Source organism: Hemiscyllium ocellatum, chromosome 46 (genome assembly GCF_020745735.1).
Source record: "Hemiscyllium ocellatum isolate sHemOce1 chromosome 46, sHemOce1.pat.X.cur, whole genome shotgun sequence".
In the NCBI taxonomy this organism is placed as follows: Eukaryota; Metazoa; Chordata; class Chondrichthyes; order Orectolobiformes; family Hemiscylliidae; genus Hemiscyllium; species Hemiscyllium ocellatum.
Window position 1 is genome coordinate 5230826 of NC_083446.1, and position 22456 is coordinate 5253281.

The 22456-nt window shown below is 50.1% G+C and overlaps 1 protein-coding gene across 1 annotated transcript in view; it reads left to right on the forward strand.

Annotated features, from left to right (window-relative positions):
- The first annotated feature begins 5370 nt into the window (after positions 1-5370).
- LOC132836110 (EH domain-containing protein 1) overlaps positions 5371-22456 on the forward strand; it is a 35817-nt gene continuing 18731 nt past the window's right edge. Inside the window, exons 1-2 of the mRNA XM_060855385.1 lie at positions 5371-5836; positions 12392-12489. Of these exons, the coding sequence (XP_060711368.1) occupies positions 5433-5836; positions 12392-12489 (502 nt within the window). The 5' untranslated portion in view covers positions 5371-5432. The remainder of the gene's footprint in view (positions 5837-12391; positions 12490-22456) is intronic.

Consider the following 22456-nt stretch of genomic DNA (forward strand, 5'->3'; position numbering starts at 1 on the left):
TTTTCCATATACGCTTAAATCCTATCCCTAAGAATTCTCTCCAATAGCTTCCCAACTGGTGAGACTCACTGGTCTGTAGTTTCCCTAGTCTTGAACATCAGCTACTCATCAGTTCTCCATTGGCCAGCAAGGATAAATTCTCTTAAATTATTAGCTAGCTTCCCCTCATATTTCACATGCTCGTCTCTCCCCGCTCCCTGCTGGTTCTCTGCTGGTTTTCACAGGCTTCTCAGTCCTCTGGCTTCCCACAGCACCTCACCACGTTGTGTGTCTTCTGTTTTGCTGTTGCTGAGGTTAAGAGCTCCGGGCTGATTAAACCCTTCGTTCTGATTGCAGACAGCCCAGAAGAACACAGTCGGGTGCTTCGGGTTCGTACGTTTGTCGGAAACTCCAGCAGGTTACTGGGAATATCTCTGGAGGTCAGGCTTGTACCTTCAGGAGTCATAGAGTCACAGAGATGTACAGCATGGAAGCAGAGCCTTCGGTCCAACCCGTCCATGCTGACCCAGATATCCCAACCCAATCTAGTCCCACCTGCCAGCACCCGGCCCATATCCCTCCAAACCCTTCCTATTCATATACCCATCTTAAATGTTGTAATTGTACCAGCCTCCACCACTTCCTCTGGCAGCTCATTCCATACACACACCACCCTCTGTGTGAAAAAGTTGCCCCTTAGGTCTCTTTTATATCTTTCCCCTCTCACCCTAAACCTATGCCCTCTAGTTCTGGACTCCCCCACCCCAGGCAAAAGACTTTGTCTATTTACCCTATCCATGCCCCTCACGATTTTATAAACCTCTATAATGTCACCCCTCAGCCTCTGATGCTCCAGGGAAAACAGCCCCAGCCTGTTCAGCCTCTCCCTGTAGCTCAAACCCTCCAACCCTGGCAACATCCTTGTAGATCTTTTCTGAACCCTTTCAAATTTCACAACATCCTTCCGATAAGAAGGAGACCAGAATTGCATGCGATATTTCAACAGTGGCCTAACCAATGTCCTGTACAGCCGCAACATTACCTCCCAACTCCCTGTATTCAATACTCTGACCAATAAAGGAAAGCATACCAAACGCCTTCTTCACTATCCTATCTACCTGCGACTCCACTCTCAAGGAGCTATGAATCTGCACTCCAAAGTCTCTTTGTTCAGCCACACTCCCCAGTATCTTACCATTAAGTGTAAAAATGTCTCACTTCCTGACTCCAGAGGCTGTAAATAGAATTCTAAGTCCAGAAAAGATTGTTAGACAATTATTAGTATAAAATTACCTCTTCCCCTGCCACCCTCAGACCTTTCAAAGCCAGTTTTTTTTTCAGTAATTAAGGCAATAAACCCATATTTTATCTCCTTAAAAGTTTTGCTCGGCTGCTTTCCCGAAAGGTACTTGACGTTTCTACAAACTAATTTACAGCCCACATCATTCATCAACCCCACTTCTTGATGAAACCCTAACCCAGAAAATATGTCCAAACCAGTCCATATTTTGCCATTTTTCCACACAGTCCTTCGATAATCTGCCCAGACCCTCAACGATTTCGATGTCTCTCCCAAAACTCCGCCCAGCAAACCATCGAGAAAGGAACAAACCAACGTGTCCAGTTTTGTTTCAAACCCATCTCTGAGGATCACCTGTAAAGATAGTTATGGACGAGGCCAGACCACTCAAAAAATTCTTCAGCAGGCAGCCCACCTCCTCCCTCACCTCCCTCCAAGGCCCCAAGGGATCCTTCCATATCCGCCACAAGTTCACCTGTACCTCCACACACATCATCTATTGCATCCGCTGCACCCGATGTGGCCTCCTATACATTGGGGAGACGGGCCACTTACTTGCGGAACGCTTCAGAGAACACCTCAGGGACGCCCGGACCAACCAACCCAACCACCCAGTGGCTCAACACTTTAACTCTCCCTCCCACTCCACCGAGGACATGCAGGTCCTTGGACTCCTCCACCGGCAAAACATAACAACACGACGGTTGGAGGAAGAACGCCTCATCTTCCGCCTGGGAACCCTCCAACCACAAGGAATGAACTCAGATTTCTCCAGTTTCCTCATTTCCCCTCCCCCCACCTTGTCTCAGTCGGTTCCCTCAACTCAGCACCGCCCTCCTAACCTGCAATCTTCTTCCTAACCTCTCCGCCCCCACCCCACTCCAGCCTATCACCCTCACCTTGACCTCCTTCCACCTATCGCATCTCCATCGCCCCTCCCCCAAGTCCCTCCTCCCTACCTTTTATCTTAGTCTGCCTGGCACCCTCTCCTCATTCCTGATGAAGGGCTTATGCCCGAAACGTCGAATTTCCTGTTCCTTGGATGCTGCCTGACCTGCTGTGCTTTAACCAGCAACACATTTTCAGCCCAGACCATAACTTTGTTTCGGTAAGTGAAAATTAACCGGATTAAGTTAGCGAGGTTGACTACCAGGTTTAAAACAGACAAAACATGTCTTCACAAAATTACATAATGAAACACTAAGAACAGAATAAAAAAAACCCACAGAACTCAGTCTATTCAAACTAGATTGAAGTATGCTGTTCCGAATAACCGTCCCAATAAGCAAGCCCCCTTTAAAACACAGTATAAAAAAGGTTAGATGTTTACAGGTTGAAGGTAGAGGGGCAGAACAGAGAGTTTCCACACAGCTCACTGTTGAACTCCCAACTCATTTTGGACTGAACTAAACTGCTCAGCTAAAGAGCTGAAAATGTGTTGCTGGAAAAGCGCAGCAGGTCAGGCAGCATCCAAGGAACAGGAAATTCGACGTTTCGGGCATAAGCCCTTCATCAGGAAGGCTAATGCCCGAAATGTCAAATTTCCTGTTTCTTAGATGCTGCCTGACCTGCTGCGCTTTTCCAGCAACACATTTTCAGCTCTGATCTCCAGCATCCGCAGCCCTCACTTTCTCCTGCTCAGCTAAAGAGCTGACCACCTCCCCTTTCATTACACAAGGTCATGTCCAAAATATGACCACTTTGGACTTTTACATATAAACAAAAGGTCTCTCAAAATCCTTTACATCTCTGTACCAAATCAGACTGATCGGAGCCCGGCCTGATTTATTATCTCTCTGAAAAAATAATCAAGGACAGAGTAATCTTGAGCCAGGGAACAGCTTTTAGCAAAAAAAAGGACTAGCTTTGTGACAAGATATTTTAAAAACGAGGCTGATTTAATTGCTATAAACTTATTAAGTTGAGATAAATTCCAATTGCTGCTCTGAGCCTGTTGAGCCGGAGAGGTCATACTGAATGAAGACCATGTGAAAGCTGAGGGGGGAGAACTGTCACATGGTGCTGGGTGATGTCTCACAAGCGGATTTAGGGTCATGTCCCCACCAGAGAGGCAACATCAATTAAAAGAAGAGGGATTCAGGGTGGGGTTGGAGGAAACAGTTGTGCACAGCAGTAAGTGGACCAAGCTACAAAGTACAGACAGCACCCAATGGGGAAGACATACAGACCTCTGGGTGGTACAAGGGGGCTCTGACCTGAACTCATCATTAGCTGGTGCCTGGCATGCGGAACACAGAACTGGGAGGAGGCTATTCACCCCCTTGAACCTGCTCCACCAATCTAGAGCATGACTGATTTTAAACCTTGGTGCCATTTCCCCACACCATTCCTTGATATATTTTATCTAGAAACCTTAGTCTTGAACGAGCTTGATGACAGAGCCTCTGCTGTCCCTCAAGACAGAGAATTCCGGAGATTCCCCAGTGTGACTGAAGAAATTCCGAGTCCAAAATGGTCATATTTCTTACACTGAGTCTGTGTGTCTCCTCGTTCAGGGACAGCGGGGGGAATATCCTTCCTGCTTATCCTCTGTGAAGCCCTGTAGGAATTTTTGTATTCATCAATCAGGCCAACTCTCATTCTACTAAACTCTAGAAAATACAGGCTTCTATCACTCCTTGTGAAACAATCCCATCCCCGCAGGGATCAGAAACTTCTGCTACACTCCCTCAACGGCCTTCCTTAAATCAGGCGAGCGGATTGGTGGCTCAGTGGTTAGCACTGCTGTCTCACAGCACCAGGGACCTGGGTTCGATCCCGCCGTCAGGCATCCGCGTGGAGTTTGCGCGTTCTCCCTGTGTCTTGCGTGGGGTTTCCTCCGGATGCTCCAGTTTCGCCCAACAGCACACAAAGGTGTGCAAGTTAGGGCTGGTTCGCCATGGGAAATTACCCCAAAGTGTCCAGGGGCGCACGGGTTGGTGGGTTAGCCATGGGGAAAATGTGGTCCGACAGTATTAGGGAGGAGGGGCGGGTCTGGGAAGGTCAGTGTGGACTCAATGGCCTTCTTCCATATTGTAGGGGTTCAATGAACTGGTGCAGGCTCACAGAGGCGCTATATAAATGGAGCAAGATACTCCAGTCCCCTAACAATTAAGAATCGCATACGATTCCCACCATACTTTGATGCCCACAGTCGATGACTCAGGATAGAGAGCACCATTTGGGTGTCACTATGACTACGGGGTTGGGAATTAGGAATAGGCCACTCGGCCCTTCTAGCCTGGGTCAACACAATATGGCGGCCAATATAGCTTCAGGAAACTGGGTTGAAGAGGTGCTACCCGGGCCCTCTCAGTGTTGACGTGTTCACTCCCCAATCGCCATCATCCGCCATCTTGAATCGGCCATCCCCTGGGCCTGAGGCTGGGACAAACCCAAAAGTAGGCGGGACCAAGTGTGGGGGGGGCAGAATGGGCGTGGTTGAGATGACATACGCGGGGAGGCGTTGCTTCAAAATGACACACCCAGAAGTGGGCGGGGCCGAGATGACTGAGCAGTGGGCGGGGCTCTGGGGGGTTGCCACGCCGGTGTGTGGGCGGGGCTGCGACGGACTGACCGTAAGTAGGCGGGGCCGCGTGATGTCATACCCTGGGGTGGGCGGGGCGGCCGTAAGTGGGCGGGGCTGACATGACAGGCCAGAACTTAAGTGGGTGGCTCCGCGCGGTGACACGGGCGTAAGTGGGCGGGGCTGCAAGGTGACACGCCCTTGGGTGGGCGGGAGGCACGTCGGTGAGGGGGCGGGGTTGAGATGACGGGCACATCAGTGTCCGGGTCTGATCGAGGACTTTTCCCTGAGAGAGGCGAAACCAGAATAGGACACGCCCATTACGAGGGGGCGTTGCCACGTACGGACACACCCATGGGTGGGCGGGGTCGCCACCGGGTGGGTGAAAATGGCAGTGACGTGTCCCACCCACTTAGGGAGGCGTGGCCGATTGTAGTCACGCCCACCCCTTCCACGTTGGGGCGTGGTCCTGGGGTGACATAATTATCGCGTGGCGGAGATCTCGCGAGAGCCCCCCCCCACAGCCCGACCTCCGTATTTAAGGAGGACCGCGCAGGCGCAGCGGCTCCAGTGGTGGCGGTTGGTGGCGGTGGTGGGTCTGTCGGAGGGCGGGGACCGGCTCTCGCCATGTTCAGCTGGATGGGCAAAGACGCGCGTCGCAAGAAGGAGCCCGAGCTCTTCCAGACCGTCAGCGATGGCCTCAAGCGGCTGTACTCGCAGAAGCTGCTGCCGCTGGAGGAGAGCTACCGCTTCCACGACTTCCACTCGCCCGCCCTGGAGGAGGCCGACTTCGACAACAAGCCGATGGTGCTGCTGGTGGGACAGTACTCGACCGGCAAGACCACCTTCATCCGGCACCTGATCGAGCAGGACTTCCCCGGCATGAGGATCGGGCCCGAGCCCACCACCGACTCCTTCATCGCCGTCATGCACGGTGAGCAGGACGGGGTGGTGCCCGGCAACGCGCTGGTCGTCGACCCCAAGAAGCCCTTCAGGAAACTCAACGCCTTCGGCAACGCCTTCCTCAACAGGTAACACCCCCCTCCCTCCCCCCATCCCATCCCCCACCCCCCCCACCCCCCCCCACCCCCATCCCCCTCCACCCTCACCTGCCCCTATCCCCATCCCCCACCCCCATCCCCCTTCACCCTCACCCGCCCCTATCCCCATCCCCTGCCTGCCTCCCCCTCCCCCACTGGCCCCCTTCTTCCCCCCCCCCCAATCCCTCCCTATCTCCCCTCCCCTCCCTCCCTATCACCCCTTCCCCACTGGCCCCCTCCCTCTATTTCCCCTCCCCCACTGGCCCCTTCCACCCCTATTCCCCCCCATCCCTCCCTATCTCTCCTCCCCCACTGGCCCCCTCCCTTCCTATCTCACCACCCTTGTCTGGCCCCCAGCCCTCCCTATCTCCCCCCATCCCCCACCCCACCTGCCTGCTCCCCCACACCCACCCCCACCCCCTCCCCTTCCTCCTCCCCAGCCCCCACTGGCCCCTGTCCCTTCCCCCTCTCCCACCCTCACCCACCCCCTCCCTTCTCCCCCTCCCCCACCACCTCCGTGCCCCCAACCCCCCTCCCCCACCCTCACCTGCCCACCCTCCCCCACCACACTGCCCCCCCCCCCCCGCTGGCCCCTTCCCCCACTACAATTAACAATTGGCTGCTGGAGACAAGGGTAATCGGTTAACAAGGAACAGGAGATTCGACGTTTCGGGCATAAGCCCTTACGCCCGACTCTCCTGCTCCTTTGGTGCTGCCTGACCTTCTGCGCTCTTCCAGCAACACATTTTCGGCTCTGATCTCCAGCATCTGCAGACCTCACTTTCAAATCGGTTAACAAGGTGGAAACAGTCATTATGTAGAGTCTGATCACAATACTGGAAGCATTCAGTATGTAGGGTCAGTTTAACAAGGTGAAGGGTATTCATTGTGTGAAGCCAGCCAAGGTTAAGGACATTAATTGAGTAACAGTAGATGGCTTAATCTTTGCTATTGACACTTGCTGATTGTAACAGTCACCCAATCAATATGTATATTGCCTTATCTGGATGTTCCTCCTGTCAAATGACTCAATAATTAATTGAGAAACTGCTGTTCCAGAGAAGACTGAGAACCCTTGTCCCTGTGCACATGGTGATCATTCTTTCCCTCCCAGGGTCTGGAATAACGATGGAGGTAAAACTGAGTGTTTTGTTTTGACTGAGGGGGGGAAAGCAGGATGGCACTCTGGGAACAGCTCGTAGAGCACAGACCTATTCAAGGGCTGGTTATTGAACAGTACAATCTGACGAAAGCCCTGTTGAAGGGCTGAATGTCTTAGTTACAGCTTTAATGTCTGTCATTCCAGCTGTACTCTTAACCCTTCAGCCTCCCATAGGTTCTGTTCTTTCTCGGTACCTGGGGAGTAACTGGGTCCCTCCCTCACTTTTGTGGATCTGGAGGGAGCAGTTGAGCCTCCTAATGTCTCAGGATTGAGTGCACACCAGGGTCAGAAGTTGCCTGTGTTGCCTGCCTCTACATGAAACATCAGCTGGACCCTCCACCCTACTTACTCACTGGCCTGGCATCGCTCCAGCTGGGGGGGGTGGTGGGGGCTGGTTTGACCTGCTGGTTGCTAATTACTGGACTGTTCTGGCATGTTCTCAACCAGCCCTTTTACTTTAATTTTTTTTTAAATTAGTGAGTCAGCTGCAGGGGATTTGATTGAGTGGACGTTTGTTTTAATTCTAGTTAGGAGAGGGTCCAATCCAGTGTACCGAACACTGAGGACAGTTCTGATTACTTCCACTTCAGCCCCAGCCCTGTCACTTCTCACCCCATTGTTTGTTGAGGCTTTCTCTATTTCGGCCTTTACTTGTACTTCTGCACTTCCCAGGAAGCATTCCAAAGCTTGCCGTACTCAGTGAAATATTTCTCGTCTGTCCTTTAAATAGCTGACCCCTTGTTTCTTCCCACGCTCGCTCAGTGTCTCAATCCAGTCAAGATCCCAGCACAAACTTGCCTGTTTCAATTGAATGGCCTCTTAGTCGTCATGTAAGTGGATGTGCACCTCACTTTCAGCACCACCACCTTAGGGTGCACAACCTGTTCCTGGCATCAGTCTAATTAACAAATCTCAGAATTTGGTCACAAACAGTTGCATTCCTTCAGTTCAGACATGGCAGCGGGTGCAGACACTGGAGGAGTCGGTGCCCTCTGTCCTTTACCTGTCTACGCTGCCCCGTTTGCTGGGTGCTGTGCATGAAGTTGCCATGTCTCAGCACTGTACAGCCCAGAGCTGGCACAGCGCCAACAGTTTGGTTTTGAGCAGGATGTGTGGAAGTGAAAAAGATAAGTGAGTGGTGCCCTGTGGTAACAGAGCAATTTTGGTATTTATTTATTTACAGGATGGGTGTCACTAGCTAGGGTTGGGGGGTGGAGGGGTATTGGCTATCCCCACGTGACAGTGTTGTATGGCTGCTAGCTGTGTCAGTAGTGTGTTCAGGATGTTGGAGGTGATGCCAGGCAGGCAGACAGCTTTCGTCTGGGTTAGGATCAAGCTGCATGTGTTTTTAGAAGGTGTTCTGCCATGTGCCTTGTAGTTAGGGGAGTCAGGAAGTGCTGCATTCATGGGGTCAGGGTGTCACCGGCTAGCCTAGCATGTAATGCCCATCGCGAGCTAACTAAAGTCACCCACATTGCTGTGGCTCTGGCGTTGCAGACTACACCAGGTTCAGGATGGCAGCTTCCTTCCCTTGAGATGAGCGAACCAGATAATTGACAATGGATTCATTAGATTCTTAATTCCAGGTTTTTAGTGAATTCAGATTCCACCATCTACAGTGGTGGGATTTGATCTCAGACCTGCAGGATTGACAATCCAGTCATAATAGCACTAGACTGTTGTCCCTGTGTCAGTTATTGTAGGGTTCCCAATCTCGGAGCTGATCTTGTCGTCGGTGTTTGAGCAAGCCAGTTCCGTTTCTGGTGAATAGCCACCCAGGATGTTGGTGGTGGGAGACTGAGTAAGGGCAGAGTCCCTGTCGAGGGGCAGTGCTTGGGTTATCTTCTGTTGGTGATGCTCACTGTCTGCCACCTCTGTGGTGTGAATGTGACTTGCCACTGATCAGATGTTGTCTGGTCATGGTGAGCAAGGGTGGCTTTGTCCTTTCTGCTGTCTTTGGAGGAAAACATAGCTGTAAACATAGTACCCTGCACAACTACTTGTCACTGGGATTGTTGCATTTAAACGTCACTAACCACAACAGTCTCTGTGCTGGCTGGAGAGGTTTCCCCTTGTACTTCCATTAGGGTCAGTTCTGTTAGATTGCCATGTGGGCCGTAACAAGGCCTTGGTTCCTGGGAGAGGCTGGCCTGTGTCATGTGTTCTGATGTGAGCAGTGAAATGGAAGTGAACCATGCCTGGCTGAGTAGCCAGTGTGAATTGCACAGTTGTCACTGTTAGGCCCATGATGAATCAGCAGGGATTTACTTTAATACCGCTTGAATAGTAGCAAGCTGTGAAGGAGGATGTGTAATGTAAACTATGAGCAAGATTCCTTCCTGAACTACAGCACCTACTAAGAGGCAACTTCCCTTGGTGTCTCCATTGTGCAGCTCCTCTGGGCCCAGGGTGTGATGTACCCTCTGCCTGTGAAGCGTAGGGCTGAGGAATATTCTTGGATTGGCGGTGGGGTGTGTGGGGTTGGTTTCTGGGGCTTGTCTGACTTGGAAACACGAGTCCTTGTCTGTATGGGAAGACGCTGTGAGCAGTCTGTGTACAGCATCCAGGAATTCCACCTCCTACCCGGGGGGAAATAACCCTGCCTTGGGGATTTCATCTGCTGAACTGGTGCTGACTAATCATCAGTGATTCTCAGGAGGTTGTCCTCTGGGAATCTGAGGCATGATGAGAATTCAGTGACATCCACACAGTGGAATGTACCAGCTGGATGCTGCTTCTTGAGCCCCTCTTGGTTTGTCAATGAATCGGGACTCCACTGCCTCTTGTACAGTGTCTTTTATTCCCCTGTCTTTTTAAAATCGGGGTAGGACTGTGTTTTTGATAGCTGCTTATGTCAGGAAGGGAGGTGTGCTCCCACTCCTGAGGAGATTTGATTGAGGGGTCCTGATGGCTGGGGAGAAAATATTCCTGTTCAAGGCGTACAGCAGAAACAGGCGCTTTGGGCTAACCAGTCTCTGCTGACCACGTTCCCAAGCTAAACTAAAATTGAAAGTGAAAGGGTTCTGAGCAATGATGACGTAACTTGCCCCAACTTTCTTTTACTCTCCCTCCCTCGTCCCACCCAAAGAAAACTCCGTGGCTGAAATACCGAACCATGATGTCTCTGGCTGTTTGGGTACTGACACAGTTCAAGGGAATTTGACAAGTTGGGGGAAGGGTCAGGGGATTGAATTCTGTAGGGGGGGGATGCGGGGGCTAATGTGATACCAGTGTAGAGATCCAGGGCTGTAATCCTGTAGAGTAATCCTATTGATGGTCGTCACTAATGAATCAAGGGCTTTTGCCTGAAATGTTGATCTCCCTGTGCCTCGGATGCTGCCTGACCTGTGTTTTTCCAGCACTACACATCTTGACTCTAATCTCCAACATCTGCAGTACCCACTTTGTCACTAACGATGGGCTGGTCTGCTGATGGGCTGGAGGGAGCTGTTGGTCTGAGATCAACTGGATATCTCGCTCACTTTGAAAAGATTAATCGTCGAGGGCCGGTTGTGTGCCCTTGTGGCATTCCCTGTGAAGTGGGCCTTAAAGGAGCGATCTAATAAAGGCGCTCAGGACTTGATAGTGCCAAAGTATTTCCTGCTGTGGAGCAAGCCCAGAACAAAAGGGTGTGTATATGTAAAAAAAACTCACAATGGGAGGGTGATGTTGTGAACCAGATAGTGGGAAAAGCTTGGAACCGTTGCTCAGAGGGTTCAACAGAAAAATTTGTCAACTGTTTGGATTTATTGGGGGGGGGGGGGGGAGGAGGAGAGTTTGGAAAGGGATCGGCCCAATGGAACCGTGGATACCATCTGATCAGTGTGTGCTCTCTCTCTCTCTGCCTGGCTCTCCACCCTTTGACCAGCTCCTGACCTGGTTGAGAGCTCTGGTTCTGGGGATGGTGGTCCCCACAGGGCTAACGATTAGTTTAAATCATGGCGAGGGGCTCGCTGCTGTTTGAAGTCGGGGGAATGCGGGCACGCTATCAAGATCTGGAGGTAATTAGCTAGAACGCTCCGGAGCTGAGGTGTAATCCCGTGGAGAGTGCTGATCCTGTGAACTGCTCCGAAACAGGCAGCTTGCCACTTGCTGGAAATGTTTTCCATCTCTGATCCCCTGGAATGCAGCTGTTTTTTTTCCGTATGTTAGTTTGGCAACGTGAACAGATTTGTGGCTGTTGTGAACACGTGGCTGTTTGAGTCGGCACCCCACCCTGGGGCTGCTCCGCTGAAGTGCTGGCCATCCATTCGGCTGTTAGATTTGAAGGAATAGTAAATAGGAAAGCAAGGCTGATGAAGGGACTGGTGCAGCAAGTGGCATATTATGCCTCTAGTTAGCCTTGCTTTCCCACTCCCACCCCCTTCCCTTTCCCTTGACAGTACCCTCCCTCAATGCCTGCTGGTCAGTCCTCCATGTGAAAAATCTCACCCGCAAGCCCTTGAGGGTCCTATCCCCTCCCCTTTCAGTCCTCAATCTTTGCACTGTTCCAGTTCTGACCTTGAGTAAGCATGCCTTAACTGAAAATGTGTCGCTGGAAAAGCGCCGCAGGTCAGGCAGCATCCAAGGAACAGGAGATTTGACACTTTGGGCATAAGCCCTTCATCAGGAATAAGGGTTTATGCCCGAAACGTCGAATCTCCTGCTCCTTGGATGCTGCCTGACCACCTGTGCTTTTCCAGCAACACATTTTCAGCTCTGATCTCCAGCATCTGCAGTCCTCACTTTCTCCTAAGCATGCCTTAACTACCTGGGGCTGAGCTCGGAGCCCCTTGACTCTGTTACGATGTTCCTGAAACAGACCTATTAGAATGAGCTTTCGATCACCTGTCTGTAGCGTTTCAACATGCTTTTTAATTTGTTACTCTGAAGCAGTTGACTTGCTGAATTTCATTTGAAGGTGCTATGTAAATGCAGGTTGTGTACATGTGCTAGCAATAGTTGCCAAAATCTGAAATTGCTGGAAAAGCTCAGTAGGTCTGGTTGCAGAGAAATGTTAGTGCCTCAGGTCAAGTGACCCTTGCTTGGGCTAACCTCCCACTTAGGCCATGATGTGTTTAGTTCCTGTTCTGGCGCTAAGTTAATGAGGTGGCAATTCCCAGCACATTATAGGTGTGTTCATCACTTCAGCTGGCCGTTTCAGGTCTGAGCGTTACTGTTACCGTTTGGTTTGGACTCAGGGTGGGGTGTAGCCCGGCCTGTCAGCTTGCTTTCAGTCCTGTAAAAGCTGGGGCTGGGAGGGGGCTGTCAGTTTGGTTCCTCAGCTGGTCCCCTGTAATAACGGTGGAGCCTAGTCCTGGAGTGAATGTAGTGTACAGTATTTGGTTAAGATTATCAGCATTTCCATGGTTCTGACTACCTCTTTTCTTTGTTTGCCTACTCAGGTTTAACTGTGCACAGCTCCCAAACCCAGTCCTGGAGAGTATTAGCATCATTGATACTCCTGGCATCCTGTCTGGAGAGAAGCAGCGGATCAGCCGAGGTAAGGGCACTAGGTAACAACAATGACTGCAGCTGCTGGAAACCAGATTCTGGATCAGTGGTGCTGGAAGAGCACAGCAGTTCAGCACCATCCGAGCAGCTCGTTGGCTGCTGCCTGAACTGCTGTGCTCTTCCAGCCCCACTGATCCAGAAACGAGGTAAGGGCACTGCCAATGTGGCTCCACATCACGGGGAGAGGAGCTGGTGGACCACCCCACCGCTTTCATGTGGGGTCAGAGGAAAACCCTCATGTTCTTACTTCCTGTTGAATAGGAAGTAGTTGTTGGGGCTTTGTTACATTAACCAGGCACTTCCAACAATGCCAGCAGTCACCTGTTCCAACTTATCCTGTTGCTCACAAGGGTTGGTTGTCGAATACGCTCCAGTTGGGTGAAATGTTGCTGTGCAGAAATGAGCTACCCAGCTTTATAGGTATGTTTAAGAAAAAGACTTGAAATTGTTTGCCAGAGAGCTTCAGGTTGGTGCTTTCGACTTGGTTGTAATTCTCCACCCTGCCTGACTAATCAGTTGGTCTTGTCGCTAGTGATCCTTCAGCAAGCGTTGCTATGTTTCAGAACCCAGTGTCAGGTTGGGGTTTGTACATTCAGGCTGCTCGGGTCCCCTTCTATACTCTGATAGTCCCGCAGGGTGGTGCTGAGAGGTTCAATCTGAGGGACAGGCTGCTCTCCCAGCTGAGCGCGTCTCCGGCTGCACCCCCGCCCCTAATCTTCAAATAATGGCCTGAAATGGTCTCGTTGTTTCTGCAGAGCAGTGGGTCAGTGTTCAGTGTCGAAGCAGGCCCTTCAGTCCAACTCGTCCATGCTGACCAGAGATCCTAATTCTTTCCTATTCATGTACTGATCCAGATGCCTTTTTACAGACTAATTGTACCAGTCTCCACCACTTCCTCTGGCAGCTCATGCCCCACACACACCACGGAGTGAAGAGTTTGCCCTTGGGTCCCTTAGTGCGGAGAGGACACATAAGCAGGCTTCTGCAGGCACTAATGGATGGACTGCCTGTGCTGTGAACTTGCTGTCTGCCTGTGATGGAGTGATAAGGTGACAACTGGCCCCTCCTTTTACTGTTTGACGGACTTTGCCTTGTTGGTTATTTTGCTGGTCGCACAGTGTTGCGTTCCCATCAGATTGCTTCCAAGACCCAAGTTCTAGCTGCACAATGTGAACTGTCTTTGGCCTTGAGGCTGGACTGAGTGAGACTTGTTGTTCAGGTTGTGACTTTGTGTCTGATGAAAGCAGCCTTGGGATAGTGTGCTTCAACACCAACGTACTGACCCCTGTTCTGATCTGCCTCACCACTGAACATTTCAGAGAATGTCTGTCTCTGGGACAGCCACACCAATCAACCCACTGCCCTGTGCCTCGTCACATTAACAGCTCCCCACCCCCGGGCTTGGTCAAGAGTATGCAACCTCGTGGAGGGGGGGTCTCCCGCAGTGTGTGCTCACCCGGGGGCAGGGAGGTGTTGGTGTTTCCTGACTGTAGCCATCTCTGCCAGTGCGGCTCTCCTGCAGTACTGTGTGCAAGTGTGCTTGTACAGCTGCTATAACCCCAGACTGTCCAGACACACCTCTTCTTCCAACCCGCCTGTGAGGTTAAAAATCAATCTGGGGGTGATGGGGGAGGCGTCACCGTTTTCTTACACAATCCAGTTGGCGCGTGAAGAGTCTCCCAGTGATTTCTCTTGTGTTCGAGTGGCGAAGAGCTCTTGAGACTCTGAACCTCCCCTCTTGTGAAATGAGCGTTGATGGAAATCTGGAGTTTCCCCTTCAGTCAGTAATTAGTGAGTAAGGAGGAAACAAGGCAAGCTTTGATAAGAACTGAAGTGATTCAAGTTTGGTCACAGTAACTAAGCTGCTCTTTGTTTGTGCATATCAGTTTGTTGCCATACTCCCGAGTTAGACTTCTGTCTATATTCCCCTTATCTCATTAACTTTCTCTTTCCCTTGGTTTTTTTTATGCTGGCTTTGCTTATGTTTTGTTGTTTGCCACTGTCAATGAGTTGTGGGTGCTGGACGTTGTGGTGAGGTGTGACCATGGCAATTGTCTGGGACCCCTTCATCAAAAGTCACCCCCCCCCCCCCCCCCCCCCCCCCCCAACCCAATTCTTGGCTGAGCCATTGCAGGGCTGTGCCTCTCCAGGAAGCTGCCTGTGGGTGTCTGGAAGGGAGGGGAAGCTGTGAATTGAGCACAGTGACTGGCTTCACTAACCCAGAAACTAGCCGGCCGTAGAGAGAGTATCCTGTCTCCCCGCTCCTGTGGTGTGATCACCAGCCTGCTACAGCCCTCTTGTATCTAATCCAGCCCTCCTTCCTGATGTTATAAAAGCTCATGGGTGGCAAGAGCAGGAATCTTTGGGGAATTCTCTTTGCATCACAGCTCAGGGTTTTGTTTTGAGTGGGGGTGCTGCTTTCCAGTGGCATTTTGACCCAGTTCTGACTTGATGGAATCATGCACAGGTCTGAGATACAGAAGCTGTTTATCATTTTAATTTGTGCTTGGGTTTTCCTGCCCACTGTCTGTCATTAATTCACCTCTAGGTTGGTGAATAAGTAGCACGTTGTCTGAGAAATACCCCATTCAATGATCATCGGAGAAGAGTATTTTATACCAGATTAATGAAATCTCAAATCTCAATGCCCAGTGGGAATTGAAGTTGCTCCTGTGTGTTTAGAGAAACGAGTTGTCTGTTTCTGTTCGTGTGCCAGGTGCCAACAGTCCCCATTCTGAAAGCTTGGGGCTTTTAGCTTCAGTGCTCTCAGCTGGTCAGGCTGCACGAAGTGTGACAGCTTCATCCTTTTCTGCTGCCTGGTTCCCTTTTTCTGTGCCATTTAACTGCCTTTTTTCTTGTCTCTCCCCTCTCTTCTGAAATGTGTTAAGCGCACCTTCATTTCATTTAACGATGTGCATGCTGCTTTTCAAATCCGTGTGGTGTCCCTGTCTCCCTCCAACAGTGCACATCCCACAGCTTCACCTCTGGTTCCATGTGTCTACAAATTCCTCCTGCCTAAGGCTTTCCTTTAACAGAGCCTCTCTTCCTGTTCCAATATTTTCCGGGGGTGCTGCATTTAGTGTCTTCTGACGCTATTTCTGATCTTTTAATTCACCCGTCGCATCTGTCTGATTGCAGGAAAACTGGCATTTTCGCAAATGCTACCTCACTCTCAGAAGCACTTTTGATGTGTCCTGGCTGTTGTAATGTAGCTGACAGTGATGGTCCGTTTGCCCACAGCTAGCTCCCAATGACAGCAGTATGCTATGGCCAGATTTTAATGTCAATTGAAAGTAGCAGCAGGCGCTGGAGGGCAGCTCTGCACCTTTCCAACAAAGCTTCCTTCGTTCCTGGCCCAGTCTAGTGTTTAATTTCACAGGCAGCAGCTCCAGTAGTATCGCACCCCCTCTCCCCATCTCCCTACAGGGGGTGAATCTCTATCTGAAAGTTCAGCTGTTTATGCTCTGGCAGTGGTCTCAACTTGTGCTGTTGGCTTTGGGGAGGGGCTATGGCTGATGGGAAGGGGTTAGGAATACCGACTGTGAAGGAGCCCATTGTCGTGTGATGGCGGAGTGTGCCTGTCACTGAACTTCCCAGTGAGGATTGGTGTTGCTGTCTCACAGGGCTGTCATTGTTTGTAGTGTTTTGTTTGCAAAAGCTTTGTTTTTGGCCCAAAGGGAACTGGAAACTGAGTCTGCATAAATTTTACATCAGGAAGCATGGCCTGCGCGCTCTCTGGCTAGAGTGCTGATGAGATTAATCCTGGTGTGAAGGAGTTAGCTACAACCAGTCGTTACAAGGGCATGTTCCATACGTGAATCCCCATTCCTCCCTTATCCTTCCCACTGGGCCCTGCATCCCACCCATCCATCTACTGGACAGACTAGGGATCAGTGACGATTACTGTTCCCAGTCAGGGTGTAGTCTCGCCTGCAAGGGCTGTCTGTGTCATATTTGCGTATTTCATTGTAAGCTCTAGTTTCTCCAGTGGTGTGCAGGGCAGCGTTGTTTATCTGGGTTCTAGATCATCCGAACAGGATCAAGGTGCTAATGCTTGGGTAAACTGTTATCCGATCATTTTAGTTATCCAACTGTGGTACTCCCCACCCGTGCTGTTCAGATAATCGAGTTTACCCTGTAAACCTGGGGTGCGAATGCAGTTATCAGAATGCTAGAGAAACCCAACAGGTCTTTCTCTGTGGAGAGAGTAGGAGAGTTGACGGTGTGTCTGGAATGATTCTTCAGAACTGAAGTTCTTGAAGTCATACCAAACTTGCTGCATTAATGCTCCCCTCTCTACCCACACAGATGTAACCAGGCCAGCTGAGTTTCCCCAGTCTCAGACATTACAGATTTCTGGTGTCATGATGTCTATCGCCTTTCTACTTGGGGTAGAGTTGGAATTATCTGGGCCTGTCGGATCTGGGAAGTTATAGGGGGACTAACACCCAGTGCCCTTGGAGGAATTGGAGCAGAATATACACTTACTGAACCGTTAAGTCAGTGGGCATGGTGATGTGTGATTGTCAAGGGTACTGGCCTCCAAGGCTTGGCCAGTCAGTCGGTTCTTTGTTCTATTGATGCATGATGTTGTGCCCTGTTCAGGGGGAGATTTGTACAGGCATTGTTGTTATAGTGGGCACTCAGGGTAGGCATTGTCTGTAACGTCCCTGTTCAGTGATGACTGACTCGGCTCTGTCCCTGAGTAACACTAGGACAGACACTGCTGGTGAGGGGGGGCCGCTCTGTCCCTGAGTAATACTGGGACGCACACTCTGGGGGGGGTGGGGGGGTGGAATGGGTCTGTCCCCAAGTGACACTAGGGCCGACATTGGGGCGGGGGGGGGGGGGGTGGAGAGGAGAAACGGGTCTGTCCCTAAATAATGCTGCGGGGACCTGTTCTGGTGAGGCCAGGTCATATGGGATAAGTGTCTAATGCAAAGGCAGCACAAGAATTGGTGTTAAAGGGGAGACTTAACTATTAAGCAGTCATTGTCTTGACTGCCTTCAGGTTACTGACTGATGTCTGTTCTCTCTATCACGACAGTGTGGACGGTACTGTACGGAGCTACGGGAAGGTTGAGCTTTGTGTTCTGGTGTATGTGGACAGTGCGGTTTTCCTCCAGAATTGAAAGGTTGAGTCCTGTCCCATTTGAAGAAAACAATCCCTGCTTGAGTCAGCTCTGTGCCAGAGCCGAGAGCAATGCTAATACTGAAACTCCCCTGTCCTGGCTTGTATGTACCCCTCCGTTATAACTCATGAGCCAATCCACTGCTTGTTGAAGTAACCTTGCGAACTTGGTGTGAATTAGCTGCTGTTGTCCACATCATGCAGTGTCATGATACTGTGTGGAAGGGGCTGGTGCGATAGGCAGTTCTTTGCCAGACCTCTGAGATGAGCGATTTGCAATGCTGGGCTTTCCCCTCTATTCATAGCCATTCAAGGAAGGTGCTTTCCACCATTTGAGAAATCCCCATCCTGCAGTGGAGAGCGTACCCAAATGAGATCCACCTCTCAGCTAAGTGTTTGTTCAGAACGTGCACAGATGGCACCTCCTGCTCAGCAATGTGTAAACACTGATTCTGTTTTAGCAGGGAATGGGTTTTTAAATCCGTACCCCCCACCACCACCAACCCCAGTCAGGATGTGCATTTGCAAGCGGGCTCCCTGACAGCAGTGATTGGCAGTTTTCCCACCAGTCAGTTGATTTCTGCCACTGCTGATGCTGCAGACCTGGCATGTTCCAGAGACTGCGTTTGATACGGTTGGGTGTCGGTCTCTGTTTAAACGGCTGGCTCTGTGCCCAGCTTGCTTTTGTTTTTCAGCCCAGTGAGCACTTTCTGAAAGCCCTCATGTTTACAGACCCCGGCTGAGTAAGTGGTCACAGAGTGACAGTCCAGCGTTTTCTCTGAACAGCACAGGACGTTCAACACTAAAGTGCTGCTCCGAGCAGCTCACCGGCTCCATAAAGGCTTGCATTCCATTGGATTTGTTAGCCTGTTGCTGGAATCTCTCTCTGGGAAATGGAAATGTATCTCCTGATTTATTCCCCTCCCACTTCCGTTCTGTCCGAGAGCCACCTCATGGTCTTGCCCCTCCACAGATTTGCCTGTCTTGCTCGTGCATCTGATTTCCAAGTCTCTCCTGTTTACAAATTACCCCTGTCTGGGCTATTCCAGCCCTCTGCTGCTCCCTCTGTGACCACCTTGGGCTCCTTGTTCCCTGTCCCCCCCCACCATCTTCCTTAAACCTCTAGCACCTTGAGCTTCCCTCCGTTTCTGTCCCTACACTATTAGCAGCCCCTTCTGCCTGGAGTTGAGTGCTAACCTTTAAACTTGTCTCTGTAAACCTCTCGGCCCTCCCCACCCACCCTCTGTTGCAATGTTCCTCGATCTGAGTCTGTTTCAGGGAACCTGCTTCTGTCTGATCCCGCAACTCTGGGTAAGAGGCAACATCCAGAGAGCTGTCTTTCATTGTCAGCCTGTGGTGATGCATTAATTCAAGGTTTGAGATCTGGAAAGTGTTGATGTATTACAGTCTCCAGTCAGCCTGTTGTACTGGTATTTGCAAGGATGCCCAGGTGCTGGGGGGAGATGGGCCTCTGGGGCTGTTTGCCTGCTTTCAAGTATTGTTATCATTGTGTCCTCTATTTTCCCCCTCCCCTTGCAGGTCCCCCTTAGCTGTGCTGTTTACAAATCCTTTAGCTAATCAAACATCTGGGAAAGAAGTGAGTGCTGCCAAAACTCAGCAAATCTGGCAGCATCTGAAGAGAATAAGAGACCGTTAATATTGCTCGCCCAGTCTGACGCAAATCGTCAACTGTTCCTGTCGGTCTCTCTCTCTTCCTACCCCCCCCCTCCCAGGTGCTACCAGACCTGCTGAGTTACCGTGGCATTTCAGCAAGGAACATCACTAGATGGCCATCAGGTAAATCTGCAGTGGACATGTGCTTAGTGAATATTTATAAAAGACAGGATAAGTAAAGGATTGAGTATTGAGATAGACAGAAGAAATGCCAGGTCCAGTTCTGGCTACCTGTGGCTTATCAAATGGGACAGACTTGAGGAAACTGATTTTCTGTTCTGGGGTGTTGCTGTGGGATGTAAGGTGCAGGTTCAACAGAACAGCCTGTGCCCTGTAATCTACCGTCGTACCTAGAGTTGCTTTTGAGTGTCAATATCTGCTCTGTGCCAACTCCGGTAGTGTTGATCTTGATAGTTGTACTTGCAAATCCCACATGATTGAACTGTGAATGTGTTGTACATCTATTGCAAGTCACTGGGGATTTCTTCATCTCCGGCTTAGTTGGTGTAGTTAACGGTGTGCTTACTGCTGCTCTGTCCCAGAGGTGGGACCAAGTCCTCCAGGGACACCAACCTCTTAAGAGAGGCTGCCAGAGAATGTGGGGCCTGGCTTGCAGGCCGATCTGTTGCTCATTACAGATCCGTAAAGCAGAACCAAGGTGGTGTAACCACCCAATTGGGCAATATTTCACAACTCTTGCACATCGTCAGTCACTGGTAATGCAGGGGGAACAGCCTGTATAGCTGAGCCTGTCCCAGGACAGAGTTACACAGGATCACAGCCTTGCCTTTTGTAGAGGGAGCTTTCCATCAATGCGAGTGAGCAATCCAATCACAGGGTGAGCTTTGACAGCTATGCAGTTAAGTGCTGGTTGGTTGATCCTTGTGTTGGGGTCTACCATTCCCATCTCTCGTTTATTGCAGGTCAGGGTGGCTTTCATGTTTTGTTCTGTGGTGCTCATAGCCCAGTAGTTTACCTATGACCAACAAATAGACAACACAACTGATTTGTTTTAAGTCATGCCCACAAAGAAACCTATCCAATCATAATTCTATCCTCCCAGAAATCATGTGCTGTCTTCTCTGTACATCTTCTCCTCTCTCCAGCCATTTACCAGCTTCCCTTTTGGAAATTCCTGTGGAATCAGTCTGCACTGACCTGTCAGTATTTGAATCTCTCTAGCAAATTACTACTCTTCCCAGTTAGTGGACTTCCAATCAATCTGACTCCAGAGCACGATGATATTTTCCCTCTCATCTTCCTTTTTCCCCCCCTTCCTGATTCTTAATCACCCCTTGACCACCTTTGTTCTAGAACAATCCTGCAGTCTTGGCCTTCCTCCCCGGAGCCAAGAGTTGGTCCCCTCAGCCTGCTCTATGTTGTCCGAAGGTCATGGCTGATGTGATAATATCTCTGCCTGCTTTATATCGCTAATGTAGGTCAAGAATCTGATAGTCAAGCCTCCCTGTGCATGGTGGAAGAGAATCCCACAGACTGACTCCAAAAAAGGCTTCCTCCTTGGGTTCCATTTCCCCTTAGACCACCATTCTTGTCCTTTGCGTCTCTGCACTAACTTTGCTCATGTAAGGGAAGAAAGTCTTCACACTACTCCCAGTTGCATCTCCAAGTTTCTAAGTAATTAGTCAGATGTGTAGCATGGAATTGGACCCTTTGATCCAACTCTTCTGTGCTGATCAGACACCCCAATCTAATCTCTCCACTTGCCAGCTTTTGGCCTATATCCGTCTTAAACCCTCCTTGGTCTCTCATCCATCCAGATGCCTTTGGAATGTTATAATTGTGCTGCTTCCTCTGGTGGCTTATTCCATTCATGAACCACCCTCTCCCTTGAAAAAGTTGCCCCTTAGATCCCTTTTAAATCTCTCCTCTTCCCCCCCACCTTTAGCCCATGTCCTCCAGTTCTGGACTCCCCCACCCTGGGGGCAAAGACCTTGGCTATTCACCCTATCCATGTTCCTTGTGATTTTATAAACTTCGGTAAGGTCATCTCTCAGCCTCTGCCAGCCCCAATCTGTTCAGCCTGTCCCTATATAGCTCAAATCCTCCAGTCCAGTAACACCCTTAGTCTTTCCTGCGCACTCTCCATTTTAACAAAATCCTCCCTCTAGAAGGGTGATCAGAATGCAGTATTCCTGAAAGTGGTCTCACTAATGTCATGGACAGCTGCAATATGACTGTTACACCATGGGATAAACCCTCCTGCTTAATTTAAACCAGCAGCACACAAGATTTATCCCGTGCAGTAATCTGTGAACATTCGAGGCCAAGAACTATTTGAAGTGAAAATTAACAACTTTATTTCTTAAGTATAACAGAATAATTAACTAACTGTAAACGCTCCTATCTTTTACTTTCCCTTCTACAATGGTAGTCGGATAAAATCCCAGAGTAAGATTGACTGACTGAAATTCAAACTTCAAAACCAGCCCGCTCTCGGGTCCTCTGTATCTTCCTCTGTAGATTTGCTCTCTGCGTTGGTGTCAATGTTGTGTGCAAACTCCTTCCCTAGGCAGGTAACTTGGGGTTCTCACTAGCAGCCTACATTTGTTAGTCTTTTGGCAGTTCTTGCCCACCTGTTCAAATTTTTTTCAGCGTTATACCCCAAAGCATCAGTCACTTCATTGGTGTCAATATTGTCCAAATACCAAATTCAAAACTGATTGGAAGTTCGTATTTGGAGCATAATTTAAACACTGAATCCAAATTTTTGTCTCCAGGCAACCCAGCTGATCTAGCTGTTTGACCAAATGTTACATTTTAAATTTTCCAGTACTGTCTGCTTCCAAGTCCTTGCTAGCTTTTAACTTAAACATACAGAATACCTTCATAACTGTCCAAACTCCTGCACTGAATGCACAGTCCAAAAAGGTCAGCACGTCAAATGCCGCTTTCACCCCCTGTCAACCTGCGATTCCGCTTTCAAGGAACACCAGCTCTCTCTCATGGCTCGACCATTAACCAAGCTAGCTCTGCCCTGGGTTTGCCTTCTCCCGTCTTGTTTCCATTTGCCTGTATAACCATGTGTTGTTGACCTTGCTCTGAGCAGAGTGGACATCGTCTCCCTTCTGCACTTCTTCTGTTAACACCCGTTTGACCTCCCAACTGCTCCTTCACCTCTGTTAGCAGCCCT